The following is a 16,310-nucleotide window of genomic DNA, read 5'->3' as shown; positions in this document are numbered from 1 at the left end:
TTCAACAGCGACCCCTGCGGTCTCAATGCACTGTGGTCACATTGCATGGGGCCTCTAGGGGGCGCAGGAGTATTATCTTAATCACTGTCTTCTTCGTCGGTGCGCTTGCCATGTTTGCGGAAGCTTGACTGCAGCTAGCTCAAGGCTGGTCGTCATTTCTTTGACTGTAGCTTCAAGTTGTGTTTTCTTATAAAAATGAATCTACCAAAGGGACCGGATTCTCTGTGCTTCGATAAGGATGTTTTTATGAAGGTAAGAGTGTGTAAATGCTGGTTAAAGCGTTACGTTGTCAAACTAGCTAGCATTAGGCTAGCTAAATGTCGATAGTGGACGTTCATTCTGATGCTCCTGTGTCAGTAAAGGTTTACCAGTCAGTAGATATGAATGTTTTTACCGAGCCAGCAGAGTAACCTTAAATAACAGGCAACATGCAGGCGTTTCTGCGTGAAACAGTCGACGCCTGAGGATTGCAGTTTGAGCACTTACCTGACACTTTGTTAGGTACACCTGTCCAAGTGCTTGTTAACTCAGAAATGTAAATATGTAATTAGCCAATCACATGGCAGTAATCCAAAGCGTTTGCTCGTGTGGACGAGGTTTAGACTTGGCTTGTTGAAGTTCAAACCGACCATCAAAAGGAGGGATGAGACTGATCAAAGTGGCTTTAAACGTGGCATTTCCCTACACGACCCTCTATACGGTTCAGAGAGAATGGTGTAAAAATAGAGAAAATATGCAGTGAACAGCTGATCTCTGGGTGAAAATTCCTCGTCGATGTCACAGGAGAATGGCTGATAGAGTTGCAAAAGTAACTAAAATAACCAGATGTTACAACCAAACTATGCAGAAGAGCATCTCTGAATGCACCACACACACCGGTGCCTTTCCTGTTCTTGAAATGAGTGGCATTGCAAGAACAGGAAAGGCACCGATCTTTCCGAATCTATGTTCAGTCTATCACCAGTCAATTAAGGCAGTTCTCAAACCAAAAGGAGGGCCAAGATGTACCTATCAAAGTGACCAGAGTTAATGTGTCATTGAATGCATGCTGCCTTCTTCCCTTTGTGTCTGCAGGATGACTTTGACGTTGACCAGTTTGTGGCTGAGTGTCGGAAACAGGTCCAGCTGGAAGAACTGAGAGAGGACCTGGAGCTCTACTACAAGCTGTTGAAAACAGCCATGGTGGAGCTCATCAACAAGGACTATGCAGACTTTGTTAACCTCTCTACCAACCTGGTCAGTTGTTATTCATGTTATCTAATGGCAGTAACTGTAATTTTAAATGTGTAAAGTTTAGAAACAGTAGCCAACAGGAGGATGTCCCTTGGTGTAATTTAAAATTTAACATAATTGTAAACTGCCTTGATGAAATGTAGCTAATAAATCAGTCATTATTATTGGTAGGTATTGTTTTATTTATGTAAATAAACAGAATGTATGTCTTGTCAGTTATTAGATCTACTCAATGATTTAATTTGTAAATTAAGTGATGGGAAAAATGGCCAAATCTGTAGAACTAATCAAGCAAACCTTTGCTGGTTCAACTTCGAAAATGTGAGCACTTCATACTTTTCTGTTTCAATAAGGAGAGGCCGTTGGGAACAATGATTTAGTAAGAAAGAGAATTGAATTGGCGTTTAGACTCTAGCCCATCATAGCAGAACAAAATCCTAGCAGTGTACAGGACCCTAACTAGAGGAGAAGATGAAGATGGAGGCTTGGATTGGGCTGTAAGTGATCAGTGTGAGATGGCAATGGGGAGAAGGCGGCTGCCTGAAAGGCAGAAAGATAGAAGAGCAGTGAGGTTTAAAGCACATTGAATGGGGACTGATTGGTGTGGAGATAGCAGGCAAGAAAATGATTGGATTAAAGTAATGATGGCTGTACTGAGTTTGACAGCGTATCAGCCTGAACACCCAAGAAAGCAGGCAGATGAGTGATTACGGATCTTACTTATTGAACTTGCATTCAAGTTTTTAACTTTTCATGCTTACTAGACTTCAAAACTTTGAGATGAAACTGTAAAACAAATCTTTCTTGGTGTATCTTTTAATGATTATTTTTAACTGGAAAATGTCAAACTGTATCCATCCTTTGAATTTCTGTGGTGCAGAACTTATCCAGAAAGATGAATACTCATTTGTAGTATGTTCATAAATTATTACACTTGTGGTTTAAAAATGCCAAAAGGTATTCAAGCCACCATTGATCAGTCACAGTCCACACAGCGTTATCGTCACAGGCTAAGTGCGCAAAAGTCTGCTGCGTCACAAAGTTGGCAAATTTTGGCAGAGCCAAACATGGGGTTTTCCACTTATAGTTGAGAGGTTTACCAGATAAGGCCAGTGCACTGTTTATTTGCAGTTTTGCACCCAAATAATTGTTACTGTTCAGTAAAAAATAATTGTTACTGTTCAGTAAAAAATAATTGTTACTGTTCAGTAAGAATTATTATTTGGATAGTTTTGGGAGATCTTTGCAGAGTTTAAGATTATAATAATAAACATTACAAATATTGGTTGTTCTTGATTGCATTTGGCCATTTTTGAGTGCAGCTGGGGCTCTTGTGTCCTTCACTGGCTTTTCCCATGCTGAATCACAAATTTGTTTTGGACAAAGTTTGACTATAAATTGTCAGCTTGTGGCAAGAAATCATAACAGGAATTTCCATCTTTTCCACTTTTTTTTTTTTTTTTTTTCCAGAGCAATGTATTCCGCAAAATATCTGTGACTTACTGTTATTAACAGTTATGAATCTAGTATTTGGTCTGTTAATATGCTTCTGAACAGTTAAACAAATCCTACAGTTTTAATATTCTTAAATAAAGCCTGGGCCTAATCTGACATCTACTCCTTCATCTTAGGTTGGGATGGACAAAGCACTCAATCAGCTTTCTGTGCCATTAGGACAGTTACGTGAGGAGGTTATGGTACGTTCTTCTCTGAATAAATATACTTCCGACTGTAATTACTTCCTGCCACTGAGTACTTTTCTCTGGTTGCTATTTGTTGCAGAGTCTGCGGTCCTGTGTTAGTGAGGTGATACAGGCGATAGATAACCAGCTGTTGAAGCACGAGGACCTGCAGAAAAAAAAGGTTTGGCTCCTCTTTTTACGGTCAGACTTTATGCTTTGACCAAACTGTATTTTGTGTTAATTTTATGTTAAGCCCATAGCAAGCTCAGTTCTCCCTTTCATTGTCACCATCAATCAGGTGTGTGTGATGAGGCTGATTCAGGTTGTACGATCAGTGGAGAAGATTGAGAAAATCCTTCACTCACAGAGTTCCAAGGAATCCAGCTCTCTGGAGATCAGCAGGTAGAGAGCTGACATGCTAATCTAGTCAATCTGTGTATTACTTGGTAGATTGTTAAATTATATCTGAAATGATTAAGAAAAATTCAAACCAGATCCCAGGCATCACATCAGGAGTTATGTTTTGTTGAGCTTGGTCTTTGCAGGGACATAATGCTATCTTGCGAGTCAGACCATTTTCCATAGATCCTCTTTTTTTATTATTATTTTTTTTATTGTGAGGGTTTTTATTTTTCTTTATTCACAGCCCCTTGTTAGCAGGACAGATCCTAGAAAGGATTGCAACAGAGTTCAACCAGCTGCAGTTCCACGCTGTACAGAGCAAAGGCATGCCCCTGCTGGACAAAGTCAGACCTGTAAGTATTAATGAACCAATCACTTAGGGTGTTTGCGGACCTATAATTCATTTACTCTGGTCTGAATCAGTTGATGAGTTTGTAAACATGTAGCTTTATTCTGTGGTTTGGATATGTTCCCACAGAGAAAAATCAAAGTGAACTCCCAAATGTGTCACTACAACTCATGTGAAAAAGTTCAGTCTGCTCATTGGCCAGATGTGTCTGGGGTGGGAGCATAAAAGTAAAGACAGGAAGAAAGTGTTGTGTGAGAAAATGGAAAATTTACATTCATTTCACAGCTAGTTGCTAGCTCGTGCAGAGGTTTGCACATCTATAGTAACTTTCCACATCAAGAATACAAAGCATGCGTGGCTATCTGTTCATTCTTTAGCTCAAACTTGTAGCACACACCTAGTAGTTGGTCTGGATCGGGGTTAGATCACATTTACCCCCAAAACAAACTGCACTGGGGTTTGTTTGGAACATACTGAGACTAACTCTTTTCAAAGGGTCTCAGTGTTTTTTTTTTGGGGGGGGGTGGGGGGGGTTGTTATGTCTGCACCTGAGTATGACTACTGTGTTCACACCTGCACAAAACGAACCGCACCAAGTGGGAATGTCTTCTGCCAGCGTATTGCAGGGATCACGTCTATGCTGCAGCAGTCTCTGGAGGGTCTGCTGATTGAGGGCTTGCAGACATCGAATGTGGACATGGTACGTCACTGCTTGAGGACTTACGCCACCGTAGACAAGACTCGAGATGCTGAGGCCCTGGTAGGACAGGTGCTCGTCAAACCATATATGGACCAGGTAAATATGACACACATACCTCAGCTTTTTGCGTAAATATGTTTTAGATATTATCTAACATGAATGGGAGCATTATTAGTTTATAATAAATATGGCAGAGAAAATTCTGACTTTTTAAAAAGACAGATTTCGATGAAATACTGAAAAAGAGATACAAAATTAATTTAATCCCCTGTCATGTTCTTTCTTTAGGTGATAGTTGAAGAAGTGGTAAAGTCCAGTCCAAGTGGTCTTCAGATGATGTACTCTAGACTTTTGGAGTTTGTTCCACACCACTGTAGACTGCTCAGAGAGGTGACTGGAGGAGCCATATCCAGGTATTAATGTTACGGGCGTATTCATCCAAAGCACATTCAGTGTCACTGCATTTAATATATGAACCAGGTTATGTGATTATCTTTACACCATTTTGGTAGCTATTTTTTTTAGTTAAGTGATGTCATTTCTTGGCCATATGCTTGGGGACAAATAAAAGGACATTTTGGGATAAATTTAAAGTTTAAGATTTGTGTCAAATAGGATATTTTTGTCCTAATTCTGAAAATTTGGGAGAACAATTTTGAAAAGCCAAAAAACAATATATTCTAATAGTTTCACTGAGTAGTGGCTTTCAATTTTTGTACAAAACTGATAATTTCTACTAGTATTACGAACACAAAGTAAGTCAGTGGCTATAATAGTGACTACTGAATAAAGTTTCAAAGCATATTTTAAATGTACCCTTTATTCTCAGTGACAGAGCTGACATAGTGCCAGGTTATGATTTCCTGGTGAACTCTGTTTGGCCAGAGATGGTCAAAGGCATAGAGGAAAGGTTGGCCTACATCTTTAACCCTGGAAACCCCGACATATTCTACGAGGTAAAGCTGCAGTGACACAATTAGACTGTGTATGCATGTGTATGGTCACATAATGCAAGGTTTGATTGTATAATTTTTTCTTGCGTTTCCTTTTCGTTTTATCATCTTTTTAGCGTTACAGTGTAACTATGGAGTTTGTGCAGAGGTTTGAACGACAGTGTAGCTCACAGGCCAGTGTGAAGAGACTGAGAATACACCCTTCATATACAAGCTTCCAGAACAAATGGAACCTGCCTGTCTACTTTCAGTTACGGTGAGTATTACCATAATACACTCAAACACTCTGTGTCTATTTTCCAGAAGAAGTTTGTCATTTTTATAAACATAAAGGGCCTTAACTGTTCAGTCATGTTCACAGTGTTACTTTAAGTATGTTTGTATATTGTATGTTTGTTACCCATAAGCTGAAAATCCAAAAACTTTTTAGGGAATTGGTTGAAGTAACATTTTTTTTTAATGTAGAATAAAAATCATACACAACTTTTAGTTATACATTTTTCTAACAATATTGATATTATATAAATAAAGATGTGTACAGCATGTACTTTTGAAAAAAAAAATTGAGTCTTTCTTCAAGAACTTAAGAGAAATGTTTGGATTAAAATGGCAACCTGTCAGCAATTTTGGGGGATAATACAAGTTGGCAAATGGTCAGGAAGTTACTAAACATAGTCCATAAACATGCTGCTGGACCTTGGCTGAAAGGTGATTGATCTCTGTGGAAAAATAGAGAAGTTGTTTTTCAACCTCTTCCCACCCCCACAGACTCGCACACTGTAAAGCATACAACACAAATACACACACACATTCATCATTGCACGTCAAGAGAAAGATTAGGGTTCATGTCTTTATTTCACAACCACCACGGTTAACCTTTTCTGGAAAGTTGAAAGTTTCCATTACACGTGTTGTTGTTTCACGCTATGAGCACGTACACATCAGAGCTGATGCAAGAAAGAAGCTGATAACAGATTGATTGTCTTCTTCCTTCCCTCTCTGTGTTGCTAATTTTGTTTTTCCAGATACAAGGAAATTGCAGGACGTCTAGAGAATGCTATTAGTGATGGATTGGTGGCAGCACCAGGTGGATTTATTGTATTTTTTTAAATTGTATTTGAATTTTATCTGTTCCTTATACAGTACTTAGAGTAACTATGTATCTGCTTACGTTCAGCTGGCAGTGCATACCACCTGCAGGTATCTGAGGTGGTGTGGTCCTGCTTAGTGAGATGTTGGTCAGACAATGTCTATCTGTCACCTCTGGCACATCGCTTCTGGAAGCTTACGCTGCAGCTGTACTCAAGATATGCCAAGTTTCTTGATGAGGTAAACTTAAAATATATGAATGATTATTTATTTATGTGATTATTTATTTATTGATTATTTTATTTATTTATGAGATTTAAAAAAAATGCCAAAGAAGCCAAATTAAAAGCCAGTTGTTATAACCTGTTTCTCATCTTGATTGTTGTCTTGTGCAGGTGCTGACTAAGTCTCCGCCCTCTGAGGTGACTAAGGAGCCAACCAGGCCTCTGCCGAGCTCAGCTTCTTCTACATCTAGCAGAACATCACTGGAGGAAGGCGGCAGTGAGAGTGGGAGTCCTGCCTCCCTGTCCACCAAACAGCTGGTTTACATTGCAGCAGACATCCAAAAACTGCAGGAGCAGGTGCTCACAAACAAACTAATTACATTTTTATCTGTGTAGTTCCAACTTGTTTACATTTAATATATTACTGTTTAGCCTGATTTGCAGTTTCTTAAAGGATTTTCCTCTTTAGTTTCCTTTTTTTCATCTCACAATTGGCTTGTCTTTCTTTAGATCCCAGAGTTGTCAGAGATGGTCAGAAAGCGGTTTGAAGCCATTGGATTCAAAAACTTTTCTCTTGTGGAAGGTGACTTACAGTTTAGGTTCACTTCTTATGCAGTATTTCCTATCATTTCTTAAATCTCAGGTTTTTCCACTTCCTGATGTTAGCTCAAGTTGACTGTATGTGCATTAACGAGTGCTCTCCTCTATGTCAGATGCTCTAGCAGACTCCAAGGCTTCCCTGTCAAGCAGCATTCCCTCTCTGAACACTAGGATGACCCAGCATCTGACCGAACGCAGCTGTCGATTCCTGAAGAGTGCCTCAGAGGTTCCACGACTCTACCGCAGAACTAATAAAGTAAGAGAAGTTGCAATTATGTATACAAATGTCTTTATCCAATGTTTTCATAAGGTGCACTCTCACATATCATATCTTAGATGCCGTTGCGTTCAAATGGTTGTTTATGCAGGAAACACCATATGTAAAATTCAAAATCTTATCTTGGAAATGCACAACATATTCAACTCAAAATTAAGCTGAATTAACAACCATGGGTAGATTTTCTGTTTGATATTCAAATCCCAGAAGGCTTTTATTGAAATGAATAACGCTTCAGTATGGGGCTGATTTGATTTATTGATTGTGTGTAAAGTCGTGTAGTCACTGAGCATAAAGTTTCATTATGATTTTGTTGTAAATTGCAGTTTCATCAAAAAAAAAAAGCAAGAGAAATTTACTGGACTTTTAAATGCTTTGACTTTATTTTTCTATTGAACATGTGTGTTCTTGCATTCATTCACCAACTTGCATGGTAATTTGCTGCAAGCCCTTTCAGCACATCACTGCAGTGCTGCTGGACTTTGCATAACTACATACATCTGAAATAGTCTGTTATTCTGATTAATCAGTCATTTCTGTGGCAATGTTGGCAGACTCCTTTATTATTAGTGATTGATAATTGTAGAGTGAATATCAGAACAATATCTGCCAAGTCTTTATAATCAATGTGATCCAAATCATTGCAAAATGAGTTCCACTTTGTAAACTCGGTCAATATATAAGGCAAAACAATGCTAATCTGAGTTGGTTAAAATATATTAAAAAGAAACTCATTAAATATCTCTAATTAAAGGTTTTTAGACATGTTGCACCTGTGACTGGTTGTTTTTTTGTCTGATATTTGATCCACTATACTTGTAACTATGTACCAACTTACACTGCAATACTCGCACAACAAAGCAAGTGGTTCACAATAAGAGGCCAAGAAAAATAATTCAGTTTATATTAATTTATTTTTTACATTTGGTCAAAACAGTATTAAAATGCTTAATATAAAGCTTGTATATTGATTTATAGTATATAATATCATACTTTGTACCTCCTCTCCATGTAGGATATACCGGTGCGTGCATCAGCGTACATGGATAATGCCTTACGCCCATTACATCAGTTACTGACTGATTCGACAGGGCTGGTCACCCCTCACACAGCACAAGAGTGGCTGCGAGTTTCACTGTCTGAGTGCACACAGAAGTAAGCATTACACATATCCACCACTAAACCCTGATACAATAATAGATTTGATGACTTAGAAATATGGCCTGTGATGATGTTACAATAATGTTTCTTTATTGCAACAGGGAGAATATTTCTTTCTAAAAGCTGGATTGTTTACATTTTATAAAGATTTTTCCAGCCTCAGCCAGCGAATTAAATTTGTTTCTGCTTTCCCATCTCGTGTTGTGTTCAGGTACTATGAGACCATCTCAGAGGTGCTGAGCTCAGTCAGAAAGATGGAAGAGAGTTTGAAACGCTTGAAACAAGCCAGGAAGGGTGCAGCCGCGACTACAACAGCAGGAGCAAATGGTGGACTAACAGATGATGGCAAGATTCGTCTTCAGCTGGCACTAGATGTGGAATACTTGGGGGAACAGGTGGGTGCTATTCCATGAGTGCACAACCACATGTAGTCCAAGTATGAAGACACATATATGAACATGTGACAAGCAGTGCACATTTATCAGTCAACAAAAATATGTTTTTAGAAACTCATGTCATAACTTTATACTGTTGTGTGCCTCAGATTCAGAAGATGGGTCTTCAGCCAACTGACATCTCTATGTTCTCCACTCTGATGGATCTTGTGAAGGAAGCCAGAGAGCTTGCTGAACAAAACCAATAAAACAGACTCTGCAATGACTGAAACACTGATATGCAGCACTTCACATCTTCACATTTCCTTGAGACTTGGGGAGGATAAAACTTGTCCGAGTCATGGGCTGGTAAGAGGTGGAAAATAATGGGAAGAATTAACGCTACTGGAATCATTTTCAAACATTTGTACCAAATCACTTAGTTCAATGTAAACTTTGGAACTAGGCTGTAAATTGTTGGCTGACACAGCATAGAAACTACTGCTGGAGCATCAGCAGTTCTGGTGTAGGCAAAATGGAGAAAAGGGACTGGATGGTACTATGATTATGTAATTTTATGTAACTACTGTATTGTACTTTCACTGGGCCAGAAAGTTGCATAGCAAGAGGCTCAAAATAAGTTACAAAGGGAGTACATTGATCATTATTTGGTGATGGATTAATCTAAGAGAAGTCTGTTAATTTGTCACGTGTGCAAAACAGTTGTATAATATAATATGTTTAACATGAAGGTAATGAAGAACTTTGTACAGAATGTTATACTGTGTGTGGTTTTATTACAAAGACACATTAGCAAGTTATACTTAATGGCCACTTTATTAGGTAAACCTGTTCAACTGCTCATTCATGCAAATATCTAATCAGCCAATCAAAATGCAGTTAACCTGCTGAGGTTCAAACCAAGCATGCGAATGAGAACAAAAGTGATTTCAAAAACTGCTGATCTATTGGGATTTTCCCCACATAGCCATTTTGAGAGTTTATAGAAAAAAATGTTCCAAAAAAGAGGAAGTATCCAGTGAGTGGCAGGTCTCTGGGTGAAAATGATCCCAGAGATCAGAGGAGAATGCCCAGACAGGAAGGCAAGAGTAATTCAAATAGTCATTCGTTGCAACCAAGATGAGCAGAAGAGCATCTCTGAATGCACAACATGTTCAATCTTGAAGGAGGTGAGCTTCCGTGAGCTAAGAACAGAAAACTGATGCTAAAATTCATATAGGCTCACAAAACTGGACAATGATATACTGGAAAAGCATTCTCTGGTCTAATGAGTCTCATTTTCTGCTGAAAAAAAATCACATTTGCAAAATGAAATAGAAAATGGTTTCATGAACATGAAAACACTAAACTCAAATGGCCTCCACAGTCACCAGATCTCAATCGCTCAGTCTTAACAGAGCACCTTTGAATGGTGGAATGGGATGTTCAGAAATTCCGAGACAAATCTGCACCAGTATGGACAATGGAAACATTCCTCAGAGTAATATTTCCATGGTCCATTTTGACACAATAGCACCTTGTTGAATCTATGCCATGAAGAAATTAGGCAGTTCTGAAAGCTAAAAGGGGGTCCAACCACATACTAGCTTGGTGTAACTAATGTAGTGTCCGGTGAGTGTATACGAGTCATTGTTTTCACCGCATGCATGCTTATACTCAGTGCTACCAATAACGCTGCAGGACCATAAACCTTTAATAAACCGCAACATTATTACATGCACAGGAAAGCTAAACGGGAGAATAACATTTGTTTTTGTGAATGCTGAAGCAAGTTATTCAAACCCTATAAATCACAGCCAGCCTTCAGTAATGCTGACATGCATGTGCATTATTTTCACTCATTAACTAACGTATATAATTATGTGTAAAAGGTGATAAATAATTGCTAGTACAGTAACCTTATTTTAAGCCATGCCTTATAACATCTTAGTTACAAATTTGCTGAGATCTACATTAAAATTATTTTTGGGATTATTTTCAGTAGATTTTCTCACTCTGTAACTGCTTTTCTATTAAATCCACAACCTGTTCATTACTTTTAGTTACATGGTATGGTGATGGTACGAGAGGCTTATTCCTAATACTATAATCGTTTTACGCACAGAATGTATGAGAATAAATATGATAGTCTGGACTTTCCTTACCTGTTTAAATGACTTCCCACAAGTCTCACAGATTAAGTAGGTCAATTGAAATGCTGATTAAAAACCAGTGAACTTTGTTTGCATTTGGAAACAGATGCTTTATTTCAGCAAAACCAAATCATAACAAAACAAAAATAGACTCTTAGTTACAATATACAACATGCTAGCCGTGCATCACAGACAGTCGTGGTTACTGTACTTCCTGTACTCTGCTGAAAAATACTGTACAGAACTCTGCTATAATAAATTTTACAAAAAAAACTAATTAGGATTTTCACATTATGCTTGAAAACAACTTAAAGTAACATGTTTTCATAAATACTGCAAATCAGAGCCATCAGTAACACTGTTAGATCCTTATTCCGTGTGAGTACACTTAATTCCTCATGCACTGTATGTGAGAATTATTTCAGAAGGAAAACAAATCTATGATTTTAAACACAATGTCTGCAGCATGAGAGATTTCCTGCAGAAATGAAAGCTGTAGATGATAAAGTACGTTGTAAAGAAATAGTCCTGGTATGTGGGAAATTTTTCATGTCAGGGGGGTTTGTTCACTTAAAGCACTATATATCATTAGACCAGAGGATTTATGATCTTGCCCAGCATAAGGATGGAGTTAGAATTTCCTTCTACAACAGAAAAAAAGAAAGGCCTGTTAATGGACAGCTTCAGAGGGACACCCTCTTCCTGTGTCTGGTCCTGAGGTTCTGCTCCTTCCTCTGACATCTCAAACAGCACTTTGTTGATGGCCTAAGAGGAGACATGAAGGTCTATTAATGTCTCATAAATATACAGAGAGTGATTTTTATATTATGACAAGCTGACTACTCAGGCTGACCTTATCTATGGTGAAGGGTTTGGTGTTGCTGAGTTGGCCGAAATCTGCCTCGGAGCCGAACAGTTTGGCCTCGATTTCAGGATTCACGGTAGTCAGCAGGTCACGCAAATCAGTCACAGAGGACATAGAGAACTTGGGGAGTGACAGCTCCAGGAGACTGGAAGAGGGAGACAGAGTTTATAATGAGTGTGTTTTTTGTTTTGTTGTTGTTTTTGTTTTTTGTTTTTTAAATTTTAACAGTATTGGACCTGAACCTAAAAATCCATAGCTTTTTTTTTTTCTCCTATTTTGATCTTTTGAGTTAAAAACAGCATATAGGCACTACGTTTCTGTTCAAAAAAACAACAACCGTTCAAGGTCAAAGTTTATTCTAAGTCTAGTACTAGTAAAGTTCAATAATCACCCTTCCTGAAGGTTTTGGTGCCAGTCAGAAATTATGTCTCTGCGCAGCTTTGACTCCACATCACCGAGTTTAACCCCCTCATGAGGCAAGACCAACAACATGTAGGAGCGTTTGCTCAGAGACAGCTTCACAATGGTGCATTGCCGCGCCTTCAAAATAAAAGAACAAAAATATTAGAGTCAGGTCGCTATGACTTTAACAAGCTAAATCCACCAACTTGTTATTAATCTTTGTTTCTTAAATACAAAGATTTACCTTATCGTTGAAGTAGTGATACTGACCCGTGTGGGTCATCAGTGGAGCCATTACTGTAGTTGTTTGATCCACATGAAACTCCTTCAAGGTCGTTTCCTCTGGTTGGAAAGCTTTCTTCCAGTTTCCTAAAGAGACGAAACCAAACACAGATTCGAATTTTCTATATACGATAAAGACATTTTTAATGTGAGAGATTTAAGCAAAAGTCTGAGGAAAGGAAATGCTCCATGATGAAAAGGCTGAGACTGTGGCCCATCGATATCTCTATGGTACAATCAGCATTGTTATTTGTGAAGTTTGGCATCTGGATCAATGCACATAAAGCTGGTAATTAGAGTCACGATTAATAGAACTGCAAAAAGTTATATATTTATAGATTAGTGCCATACATAATGTACCAGGGTTGACAAGCTGGTGTAGGCTGCAGAAAGCTAGTTTGAACTTTTAATTGTGAATTCTAATCTACGTACTTTGTATAATCAACTTAACAGAGACAGACCTTGGAAGTTGAAGGAGGTGATGAACAGAAGGTTACTGGTGGCATTCAGATCTTTGAAGATGTCCTTCACCTTCCTATCTGACGTCATCTCCACAAAGCTGTTGACCAGCTGCTCTGCTTCCTGAGGTTTGGAGAAGTCCACACCTCGGATAAACGACGTGTCTGACAAGTCCTGTGTGCCTTGAATAAAGTCCTCGGACAGCTGAGCATCCTGACGAGTGAAGGCCCAAACCTGGGTAGTGATTTCATCTCTGGGTCCATCGTCCACTAGAGAATTAATGCCCTGCAGGGTCTTAAGAACTTTGTGTCCATCCATTAAGGACACGCAGTCCTTTCCATCAGTATCCCTACTCAGGCCTAGTAGAAGCTGGATAGAAAGAAATGAATTGAGGTTGTTTACTTCTTTGTAGAGTGAAAGTACAAGACATAATCAAATAATCAGATGGATGGTCAGACAGATAGCCTAGGCTCAGCAGGTTCTACTTCAACAGTGACAACAAAAGTAAATAAATACCTGGAATGAACCGGCTGTCTTCTTGGAGGCTCCCAGGTAGAAGGTGACCAGGGATCCAAAGGTGTTGACTGGAGATAAGAGCGTGTTAGTGCTGTGCTGCTTGCTGCTGAGAGCCTGGTACATCCTCAAGCCTAGAGCATTTAATAGCGCTGCCAAAACTGCTGTCCTCTCTGTGATGTTTTGCCTCTGTACATCAACTTTTGATGGATCCCTGTGGTCTGGTGTCAAGACTTCATTGTCAAGGGGAGCCACAGGAAGTGTCTCCAGAGGCTTAACCGTGGGGGCCTGCAGGGACTCACAGCTGACGTTCTCGGCAGCAAAAAGATAGAAGGGGTGAACGTAGACTCGGTTGGCTTGGCTTCCTGAGAGGCAGCAGTATAGTAGGAGGACCAGAAGAGGTGACCAGAGTCTCTGCATTTTACCTTTGGTTGGAAGTTACCCTAAAATAGTTGTCTCTGTTGGTGGGGGAGACACATATTTAGTTAGTTCAACCTCAATCACCTCAAGTATAACTGACCATTTTCTGTATCAGCCTGGTTAGGAGAGCGCTGAGTTTGACGTCTTCTGGGAATGTTACGTGACTTTTTCAACAGCTTTCATCACAAATCAGGCTCAATCTGGTTTTCAGCTTGTATATGATTGGCTGGCAGGAACACTGGATGTCAGAGATTGATTGAATTCTTTGTGCGCTTTCTCTCCTGCTGGTCAGTGAGTGAGAGCAGACATTACCCTCGGCAACAGAGGTCGCGTAGATAATGAAGACGTGTTTGTGTGTGTGTGTGTGTGTGTGTGTGTGTGTGTGTGTGTGTATTTGCATATGTTCACTGACCCAAATAAGATGGGAAACTTTGTATCCTATAAAAATTTATCTTGCAACGACAGGTACAAACTTAGTGTGCTTAAAATAAATAAAACAACTTATTTATATGTTGTTACTAACTTATTTGTGTGTTTACATAACAAGTCTATTAAAAAAACCATATAAAAAAACCCAAAACACATAGAATGAAAGAATCAATAGAAGTACAAAACAAACTTTCACAGCTGTATAAATGCATAATTTATTTTATAGGTCCAATTTTACTGGACAGCTTTCAAGTCAAGTGACAATTTTCATTAATTCTTTCAAGGATTAGTCTAAAAAGCTGTGAAGCAGAGTGACTTTGGTAAGTGCTCTCTTATGCAAAAATAGGACTTTATCCTTTGACTTGAACATGCATAAGTGTGGACTGATGAACTCTTAGAAGCGGTAAGTAAACACTAGATTTTCATCTATTAGGACATGTAACACAGGACATGGCCTTGGTCCCTGATCAATAAAACCAGTGCATTCGATGTTCCTATACACAACTAACCTATTGTGTACCTGCTTACCTTATTACAGACGTGGTGAAAATATGGGCTACTTCACGACTTATGTTATGAGGTTCAGATATGTGAATAGTTTTCTTGAAAATCTATTTTTCATAAAATCTCTTTCTGTATATAGAAATTTTCAGAAACAAATTTCAATTTAATTTCAATTTCAAACATTCTTGCTTTTCAACACATTTAGTTTTTAATTCAGCAAAGCACTCTGGAAAAAAAAAATCCCTCCTCATCTTTAACAGTTCAAACTACCACACAATCAAAAAGCAATTACTGAAATAAAGAAAAAAAAAATCTCTTACCAGATGGGTCTGCCGTTGTCGCTGGTGAATGAGGTGCTAAGTGAGGTCCTGACTCCTCTGCACTCTTACTTTAACCCACCCGGCCAGCTGTGTGCTCCCACTCTAGTTACTGATTAACCAAAGTACCATTGAGTCAGTCAGGGGCTCTCCTGTCATGACTCATATCCTGCTTTGTACAGACAGCGCTTGAGATATAGATAAATAGGTTTGAGAGTAGGTTTGGGAGACCACCCAGTGGCCTTTTATATAATGACTTTAGGAGAATGGTGCAAGAAAATCCTGAATGGGGTGAAAAGGAGAGCTCAACTTCTATAAAGAATTGGGAAAAGGAGGGATAAACAGTCTTGTTTCAGTTTGTCACCTTTCCAGGGTGATTCACTGAAAAGTCACCATATTGCACACGTATTTATTTGTATGGGGGGATATTGTGTTCTGTATTGATTACGTATGTTCTTTGGAGTTTTTGCTCAACCTAGACGTCAAAGAGGAATTGAGGAAACAAGTTTCATTCAACCCTTTTAAGATTTTCTTGCTTTTTCTTTTTATCATAATGGATCATATGTCTCACATTATTCATTCCATATAATGCAAATTTCTTTTTTAGTGTACTTTTAAAATAACACTCACTAAGCCAGGTTAACAGAGAAACTCTGCGGACATCTGTGTAAGATTTTCATGAGTCTTGAGGGTGTTATCATTGGAACAAGAACTATAAAATAACCCCACCTGTTCTGGGAAAAGAGCAAACACTTTTCAAATGTTCAAATAGCTCTTTATGAGACAATGCATATCATATTTTTTTATCTTAAAATTATTATCTGTGACTACAGTACAGAAAATCTGTCACACTCACACCTGATTCAACAGGACAGGACACACTAGATTTTCTCACCGGAGAGAACCATCATCAGGTCAAGTG

At 38.7% G+C, this 16,310-nt stretch overlaps 2 protein-coding genes across 4 annotated transcripts; one reads left to right on the top strand and one right to left on the bottom strand.

Moving 5' to 3' along the window:
* The first annotated feature begins 86 nt into the window (after positions 1–86).
* cog2 (component of oligomeric golgi complex 2) lies at positions 87–9,819 on the top strand. 2 transcript variants are annotated; one of them, XM_080868097.1, is made up of 18 exons: positions 87–252; positions 1,075–1,236; positions 2,865–2,930; positions 3,016–3,096; positions 3,214–3,317; positions 3,562–3,670; positions 4,283–4,462; positions 4,655–4,779; positions 5,196–5,322; positions 5,436–5,575; positions 6,345–6,406; positions 6,497–6,648; positions 6,804–6,989; positions 7,143–7,215; positions 7,346–7,488; positions 8,525–8,664; positions 8,882–9,065; positions 9,215–9,819. In XM_080868097.1, the coding sequence occupies exons 1-18, from the start codon at positions 196–198 to the stop codon at positions 9,311–9,313; spliced, it is 2,190 nt and encodes a 729-aa protein (XP_080724223.1). In that variant the 5' UTR covers positions 87–195; the 3' UTR covers positions 9,314–9,819. The 2 variants fall into 2 exon arrangements, with proteins under 2 accessions (XP_080724223.1, XP_080724224.1); XM_080868098.1 differs by lacking the exons at positions 87–252; positions 1,075–1,236 and having other exon boundaries at positions 2,881–2,930; positions 3,016–3,095; positions 3,212–3,317.
* Positions 9,820–11,275: 1,456 nt separating this feature from the next.
* On the bottom strand, positions 11,276–15,515 carry agt (angiotensinogen). Of its 2 annotated transcripts, XM_080868100.1 has the most exons (7): positions 15,392–15,515; positions 13,722–14,176; positions 13,208–13,574; positions 12,709–12,833; positions 12,454–12,602; positions 12,051–12,207; positions 11,276–11,962 (listed from the first exon to the last, which is right to left on the bottom strand). In XM_080868100.1, exons 2-7 carry the CDS (start codon positions 14,136–14,138, stop codon positions 11,786–11,788), a joined length of 1,392 nt encoding a protein of 463 aa, XP_080724226.1. In that variant the 5' UTR covers positions 14,139–14,176; positions 15,392–15,515; the 3' UTR covers positions 11,276–11,785. The 2 variants fall into 2 exon arrangements, with proteins under 2 accessions (XP_080724226.1, XP_080724227.1); XM_080868101.1 differs by lacking the exon at positions 15,392–15,515 and having other exon boundaries at positions 13,722–14,295.
* Positions 15,516–16,310: the final 795 nt, after the last annotated feature.

This window comes from Rhamphochromis sp. 'chilingali', assembly GCF_963969265.1.
Source record: "Rhamphochromis sp. 'chilingali' genome assembly, chromosome: 20".
Classification (NCBI taxonomy): domain Eukaryota; kingdom Metazoa; phylum Chordata; class Actinopteri; order Cichliformes; family Cichlidae; genus Rhamphochromis; species Rhamphochromis sp. 'chilingali'.
The sequence above is the reverse complement of the archived record's forward strand: the minus strand, read 5'-3'. Positions and strand labels throughout refer to the sequence as shown.

Excerpts from the sequence above, each read along its gene's own strand:
- cog2 (XM_080868097.1), top strand. The coding sequence starts at position 196 with ATGAATCTACCAAAGGGACCGGATTCTCTGTGCTTCGATAAGGATGTT. Across the intron at positions 6,649-6,803 it reads ATGCCAAGTTTCTTGATGAG|GTGCTGACTAAGTCTCCGCC; the intron begins GTAAACTTAAAA and ends TGTCTTGTGCAG. Across the intron at positions 7,216-7,345 it reads AAACTTTTCTCTTGTGGAAG|ATGCTCTAGCAGACTCCAAG; the intron begins GTGACTTACAGT and ends CCTCTATGTCAG.
- agt (XM_080868100.1), bottom strand. The coding sequence starts at position 14,138 with ATGCAGAGACTCTGGTCACCTCTTCTGGTCCTCCTACTATACTGCTGC. Across the intron at positions 13,575-13,721 it reads AGACAGCCGGTTCATTCCAG|CTTCTACTAGGCCTGAGTAG; the intron begins GTATTTATTTAC and ends CTTTCTATCCAG. Across the intron at positions 12,834-13,207 it reads CACCTCCTTCAACTTCCAAG|GAAACTGGAAGAAAGCTTTC; the intron begins GTCTGTCTCTGT and ends TCGTCTCTTTAG.